This window comes from Montipora foliosa, chromosome 10, assembly GCF_036669935.1.
Source record: "Montipora foliosa isolate CH-2021 chromosome 10, ASM3666993v2, whole genome shotgun sequence".
Lineage (NCBI taxonomy): Eukaryota > Metazoa > Cnidaria > Anthozoa > Scleractinia > Acroporidae > Montipora > Montipora foliosa.
The window spans coordinates 31,082,581-31,090,080 of NC_090878.1; the positions used below are offsets into that span (position 1 = coordinate 31,082,581).

General features: G+C 39.5%; 2 protein-coding genes across 3 annotated transcripts in view; both read right to left on the minus strand.

Moving 5' to 3' along the window:
- Nucleotides 1-2,893, minus strand: part of LOC137973208 (uncharacterized) — an 11,996-nt gene extending 9,103 nt beyond the window's left edge. The window contains exon 1 of the mRNA XM_068819982.1: nt 2,634-2,893. The gene's annotated coding sequence lies outside the window, so the exon portion shown is untranslated. The remainder of the gene's footprint in view (nt 1-2,633) is intronic.
- A 608-nt stretch (nt 2,894-3,501) lies between these two features.
- Nucleotides 3,502-7,432, minus strand: LOC137973211 (keratin-associated protein 9-1-like). 2 transcript variants are annotated; one of them, XM_068819991.1, is made up of 4 exons: nt 7,255-7,432; nt 6,363-6,586; nt 5,872-6,266; nt 3,502-3,611 (listed from the first exon to the last, which is right to left on the minus strand). In XM_068819991.1, exons 2-3 carry the CDS (start codon nt 6,583-6,585, stop codon nt 5,908-5,910), a joined length of 582 nt encoding a protein of 193 aa, XP_068676092.1. In that variant the 5' UTR covers nt 6,586; nt 7,255-7,432; the 3' UTR covers nt 3,502-3,611; nt 5,872-5,907. The 2 variants fall into 2 exon arrangements, with proteins under 2 accessions (XP_068676092.1, XP_068676091.1); XM_068819990.1 differs by lacking the exon at nt 3,502-3,611 and having other exon boundaries at nt 4,685-6,266.
- Between the last annotated feature and the right edge of the window lie 68 nt (nt 7,433-7,500).

Sequence of the window (7,500 nt, forward strand, 5' to 3'; positions counted from 1 at the left end):
GACACAAAAAGGCCAATTTGGATTCATGTTTACTATAGGGTAAAACGCAGGAATTGTGAAATCCGATCGACTGCTTAATTAAATCAGGATTTTAAAATATTCTTGCAACCATGTGACCCAAAAGAGTTTCCAATTTTTGTCACTTCCGTTCGCGGTTTCAAATTTTGCAAAATTTTCTCCGGACCAAATTACGGGATGTTGTCTTCTGAAAATTCAGTATGACAGAGCACTGATTCGAGGAGGTGAAATAGTATGCTTGTTGGGACGTTCGCATCAGCTTTTCCGATTACCTTTCCCGGGAAAATAAGACATCTCATGCCTGTGGTATATCCCACATGGCAGTATCAAACCAGGAGCTTCGTGGCAAGCACGTGGCTTGCTAATTTCCATATCTAATTACGACGGCACTTAAGTCATTTTTAAAAGTGGTCTGCCAAAGGCATCCCACGTAAAAAGATCATTCGAATCATCTTCCTCTACTAACTATGTTTGAATTTATTTGCAGTGGCATCGCACTTCAAAATCGAGACATCCTCTATTCGTCGCTCAAGTGTTTAATATTCGGGAGCTTTAGCAACGACAACGGCGACGTCAACAAGAACGTTACAAATTTGCATATTTAGTGGCCAAAGACAATAGCTTTGCACGCTCTGCACGTGCGTTTTTCATTTTTGTCTATTACTTTGCCGTCGTCAGCAAAACAACAACGACGTGAAATGACCAACTTTAAGGTTTTACGAAGGACGTCAGCATTTGAAGGTAAATTTTGATTTTCTTCCCTAAAAAAAGCGCCTCTCGTAATGTTTTCATTCCTGAGGGACTGCCATACCTTTCTCGCGTTAAAAAAAAAAAATTGGAATAGTTCTGAAGTAATTACAATAAAGAGAGGCTGTTGAGGTTGAGTCGTGAAACTTGCCGAATTCATCTTTTTTATATTTTTGAGTAGCCATTCCTGGTTTCCTTAGTCTAGATAAAATCTTCAACCAACTGGTCAGTTTCGTGAAAAAATGTTACCCTAGTCTAGACCCAAACGCTCTGATTTATATACCCTATGCTAGAGTAAACTGCTTCAAAACCATACCCTTTACAGCGGCACATACCTATATAGCCCATATATGGCAGTACTTTCAGTCACTTTCAGTCACTTTCACGAAAGGAAAACTCGGACCTTGATCACCGCAGATCAACCAACTCTCTTCTTCGTTCGACAGTGAGTTTCACGCTTTTGGGAATCGACTCACGGTAAAGATCTCAAGATTTTGCCGGTGTCTGACTCTTGCAGACCGCAGACCGCAGACCGCAGACCGCAGATCGCAGACCGCAGACTAACTCTAACCTAACCTTAACTTACAGTTATTGAAAGCTAACCGTTTGAAAATGGGTGCTTATACTTGAATGAGTACTGTTTGTCAGCGCTATTTGAAATGTATTACTTTAGCCATATTTTGGAAATCTTTTGTTTTGGGGTCCAAATCTCCACGTTTTACTTCAAGCTCTTCAGATGTGCTCGTTTTTTATGGCGCTGGCATGTCTGACAATGCATACAAAATGTGTTAACTGTTTTCGTTAAAAAATCTCAAACAAGTACTCGCTGGGCAGAGGATCAAAACAAAGATGACAGAAAAATGAGATTATGTTGATTCAATCCTTTTAGCACGTGAGAGATGCCTCATAAGCTCTCTTCGTTGCAAACGAAGTAAAGAACTTTCTTCCGTGCATTTTATTGAAAATACACCATGAGAAAATATTGATTTTGAGCTCACTATTGCATTGCCAGGTCTCTTGATGAAATGCATTTCCTCATTTTGTTTCCGAATAAGGAAGTTTGCCTTTTGAATTGTTCACTGATGTCAAGGCACAGTTGTTGATTAAAAGTTTTTTGTTTGTTGAAGGAAAGAATGCCTTAATTCTGATGTTGACATGTGAAGTTAAAAGGTCATCACAAATGTGCGGAAATCAACTCAAAAAAAAGCCGATTTGGATTCACAAAACACCCAAATGTTCTCCGGGGATTTTCCCGTTGATATCGAAAGAGTACAAGACTGGGCTAGTCCCTGACAATAGCTTCGTTTCACATTTTTGAGTCTTAAGTCTATTGATTACGCCATTTAGATTTTGTAAGACATTGCTTTCTTACATGAAGTTTTTCCGAGAAGGTAAGATGATGTTTTACAGGAACAGCTGTTGGTCCAATAGTTGCCGCAAGTCCCGAATTTTTCAAATTCAGTTACAATCCTTCCCACCTTCGTCCACACACAAATGCCGTGTACAGTAAAGAAACTGTTATCATGTCATTAATTGCAAGTCTTCATTGATTTGAAGATGTCTTAATTAATTAATGTGGATGCTCTTTAAGACATCAAAATACATGCGTATCTCGACAGAGCGCTTTAGAGAATTAAGATGTCTTAATTTAGCTCTTTCTGCTTGATGTTTCCACGCAAGATAAGAAGAAGACTGTGGTTTAAGTCTTGCTTTGGAAGTTTTTAAGTCAGCTGTTAAGTATCTGATAAACATGCAAATTTCTTTGAATGGATTGATGGATACGCCTTACGATGTCAATTGTCACTGCAATATCAGTGCTTTTGAGAAAGGAAATTATCGCTCACACAGAAAAGAACCTGAAGACTTACCCCGTCAACTGTTTAGATTTATCCAAATCTTTTCTTCAGAAATGAGGGAGAATAGTTGCTCCGGCCACAAATGTGTCAAGTCAACGTTTTCCGAATTCGGTTGTATTTCAAATTGAAAGGTCACCAGAAAATCCATGATCTTGTCCTCTTGCCAGCATTAATTCGTGTTTTGGACTCATCTACGATTATCTGTTTCGCGATGTTGTATACATCAGTCACCGATTAAACTTTCTCTTTCACCTCGAAATCCTAAACTTTTATTCCAAACCGCAAGACTGGTCATCCCGCACTGCTCGGTCACAGGGATTACGTTTGAAAAAAGAGCATATCCAATTGGTAAATTGCCAAGTCTTATGATTTGTTTGTCAGTGTTGCTTTAATTTTTTTTTTGAGGGGGGAGGGGGGAGGGGTTCTTCTTATCAATGGGGTAATGGGGATGTGCCGCTGGATGGGGTAGCATTCTCACGACTGGATTGACTATAATGGGGTTGTGTTTTCAACAGAGTTCCCGACAGAGTTACTGGAATGGGGTCGCAAATTGTGGGCATTTTTGGGGTTCGAAAATTCTGGCTAGTGGGATTTAAAAATGGAAAAATTCGCGGTAAAGAAGAAAATAAAATAAGAAAAGTTGTTACAGAAAGAACTGTAGCGCTGTTGATTTAGTATTTACTAGTCACATTACATTACGTTTTGAATTTATAATAGAAAGGCTTTTTGTATGGTTTCTACATAAACAGAAAGTGCATAGCATTGAACTGTGCAACAATATCGTGTATTAATAAGCATCATCCATAGGAAAAACGAGCATCTCGAGATGCGCAGAACGTATGCGCAATAATAATAGGAGGCACCGCCCAAGTGATTTGCCGTTACAATGGAGAGATGCGTTGCGTGACGACATTACAACGGCTACAAGACCGGACTAGCCGATATCAGTCGTAAGTGGGGCCATTGCTTGTATGTGTTTAAGATGGTTTTCTGCAGAAGAAAGGTAGAAGAGTATTTCTGAATAAAAACCACTTTGCTGAAAAAACAATAGCCGACTCTTATTCAATAAGCCATTTGCAACAAACTGGGTTCGCGACAGAATGAATGTTAAACTTGAAATCGGGTCTTTACTCGGAATTTCAGAAATGGAAAGATCAGACTTCGACCATTAGCCATTACGATGCAGAGTTTCAGAGAAATTTGCAAACTCGAGAATTTCCAGAATTAAGCTCCTCAAAAAGAGGTCAGATGTACCAAGAACAAAAATTGAATATATAGTTTCTTCCTAAACGTTATTATAGCAAATTTGCGGTCAACTTTTCAGTTTTCATTGCTGGGGAATTGACGAGTTGAAACCGGCTAAATCATCGTGTTTACGAAAAAGAAATTGCGTGACGAATTTGAGTTGATCATTCGTTCGTTCGTTCGTTCGTTCATTCATTTCATAGTTCATTTGATTTTTCAGCGTTCATTCGCTTTATCGTTTATGCCCCTTTTTGGATAGCCCGCGAACGCAGACTTATTTCCGACGGTCATTTCTCTCTTCGGATATTTTCGGGGGAGAGAAACGACCGCCGGAAATACCTCTGCGTTAGCAAGCTATTGACCATTTCGGAATTGCACAAGGAACTGGGGCGGGTTTCAAATTTGAAGCAATCGATAAATTGACACCATTACATAGAAGATAACATGGAGATTGGCCATCTGAGCCAAGTTTGATGCTTTTATGTCGAACAGAGACCAAGTTACAGACTTTTTAACATAGTTAAAAATCCATACAAACCTCTCTAATTTTGACTGCAGTGTCCAAACATTCGTGATATTCTGGTCATTGTACTGACCGCAGTGAAATAAGCGAGAGAAACAGAAAACAAACGTTTGACATTTTACACATTTTACGACGTCCTGATATTCCATACTCGAAAAAAGTGCCACATTATTCGCAAAGTCCACTCTCTCTAACGTGTATGGGTCAAAAGCACATTTAAAAATAATTAAAAATGATTTGTGTCTCCTCGCGAACTGATCTACATACTGTCCACGGTTCCCTTGGTGTCTTCGATAGGAAGCCGCAGCTTATTACTCGGAATACCTGAAAGGTATCCGAGTTATATTCTGGGAAGAAATTAGTTTTCCGTGTAGCAAATGGACAATAGAATTAGGAGGCAGTGATTTCATTGGCTAAAAGCAATGTACTACACCCCTCCGAGCAATAGATTTTTCGAGAAAACTAACGCGATGGCAATAGTGACTACGCGCCATGCGCATTAGTCACAAAAACTACCTCGTCCAAAATGTATCACCCTACTTCTGCGCCACTCGGTATTCCGAGTAAACGCTTTAAAAAAGCGTCTTGTTTCCCTTTCGTAAATAAGTGATGCAAACTTTTGACGTTCGATGCCATTCTTAGTAACCAAGCCTTTTTTATTCTGTTAGCTTCATTTAAATAGTTAAAAAGTGCAATGAAGCCGCTGTTTCGGTAGTGTGGAGGTTAAGTGCATTCGCTCTTATTCCATTGATCCGAGTTCGATATCGTTTGATTTTTCTATTTGTTTTTCTAATTTTTTTCTAAGGTTTTTTCTTAGTTTTTTTTTTTAATTCTAAGTGATATACGCTGCTAATCTAGTGCTAGATTAAATATCTTTTTCCTCATTTGCAGACGACAAACTTAACAGTGAAAATTGCCTCGTCCAAATGGCATCACTTGTTTACGAAAGGGAAAATTGCTTCGGCGCATGCCCTAGCTTTCACGGTAGCGTGGAGCACCTTTTCGATCTCACTTCTATCAGCAAACACATGGGTATTTTGAGCTAACGCTCTGAATGATTGATGCCCAAATTTGGTGCAAGATATCATGCTTATCCTTTGAGCCGATAGGTTGGTTCACGATGTCTTGAGTTAAAATCTCGCTCTTGTCAAAGGTTTTTTTTCCTTTCCTTGTGCGGGACGTTCCATGGATAGGGCTGATGTTCAAATTGATTCACTCAAAATACCCTGCCAGTGTGGTTAACTTTTGGCGGCGTTCTTTTAAGAACTGTGGCAGAGTATAAATGTAGAAAGAGAGAGAGAGAGAGAGAGAGAGAGAGAGAGAGAGAGAGAGAGAGAGAGAGAGAGAGAGAGAGAGAGAAAGGAAAGGTTAATGATATTAAGTCAATGGCATGCAGATAAGTGACAGGGTATTCTGCAGTCAGGCCTCATGCACCCTTCGATAATTAATTCTGTGGTTATACGTGCGATGCGACCAACTTACTCTTCGATTAGACAAGGAGTTTTTTTTCCTGCAGGATTATAAAGTAAAAACGTCTATGAGCAGAATCCAGATCCAAAAGCTTGGCTGCACGGGTGATGCATTGCTCTCTTCTGTGTGACCAATCGAGTTGCATTTTCCTCCTAAACACTGTCTTATACATTTTCGCGCAAAACACTTCATATCGCACTCTCCCCCTAAGCACATCTGGTGACAGCTCTCCACCCCTCTGGGACATACCATGGTACAATTTGCGCAGACCTGACTACAGGTGGACGATGAACACGTGACTTGCTGACATTTGGCTTTCCACACGCACGACTGATAACAGAACGTGCTCGAAAGACACTTCATGTTACAACTACCGAAATAACACTGCTGAGAACAAGTGTTCCCTCCTGGAGAAAAAACGTAAATTTATCCCATTAGGCTAACGAAGAAGGGTTTTAAAATCTTGTTATTAGTAGTACTGGTGGATAAAAAGCCTGGCTTACCCGAACACACCATATCGCGGCAAGAAGAGAGAAAATTGCACTTTTGTGTGCAGCTCTTGAATGTAGAAGATCCATCCATGGTGCACGCGCAATGAGTAGAGTTACATGTCTTTTGACAGAGGTTTTGATTGGTAGCACCATATTTGCACTTTTCATCAGCCAATGAAATCGCTGCGAGGAGAAACGGAGTCATCACCGCTAACACTAAAGCTGGTTGGAACATTCTGCAATATCGTTAAATGATGACTTAAAGGAAACTTTACGGATAACGGGAAAGGAGGCAAGAGTTATTATTGGTCGGTGGGAAAAGACGAGAAAAAAAGTTCTATCTCTTGATGTTTTCCGAAAAAAAAGAAGAAGAGAGATGAAAACAGTGCCTACTTTGTCAATTGTGGCCGTATTGCCAGAATTTCTGCAAGCGAGGTGTTTTGTCTCTTGCAGTCTTTTGCGTTCAACTATCGTCTAACAAATATCGTTAATAGGGATCTTCAACCCCCCAAAAAATAATGAATAGCTTAATTCCCTGCTGCTGAAATATCTTGGATCGACGTTCGTCATTCGAAATTAACTTGGGCTAAGCAAAAACCAAGCGTTCACCATTTTTCTTGGATTTTAGATAGTAATAATTGCAGCTTATAAAATTACCGGTAAATGCAAGTTCGTGTAACCTTGACAAAGTTAGACACTGTTAAATATTGACTGTTTGACTTTTCTTGTGCCGAAAATTGCCTTAAAGCCGCAAGTTAGCTTCCCTCAAATGTCATGTTTTAAATCGTTGTACTATACGATCTACGGAAAGCATGCCCTCTTTAATTGATGGGAAATTAAAATTTTCCTCGGTTTTCAAGGTTCAATTTCTAAGCAGATCTAAGCAGTATATTTTATTACTTACGTTTTTGAATATCTTTTGTTCAAATATCCTTTGTTTTTTTATTCGTGTTCGTCTTTCATCGTCTATTGATTTCTTTTGCTCGAATTAGCGCGAGTACCGAGTCAACAAAGGCAATAACAGTTGCCCTGAAAAAGGGACTGCGAAACTTCAGTTAAACGTTCTAAATACTCCCTTCTGACAGCCCGAGCTTATCGCTTAATTTACTGCGTACACTGCATTATCGTGTAACTCGTGTAATCATAAATT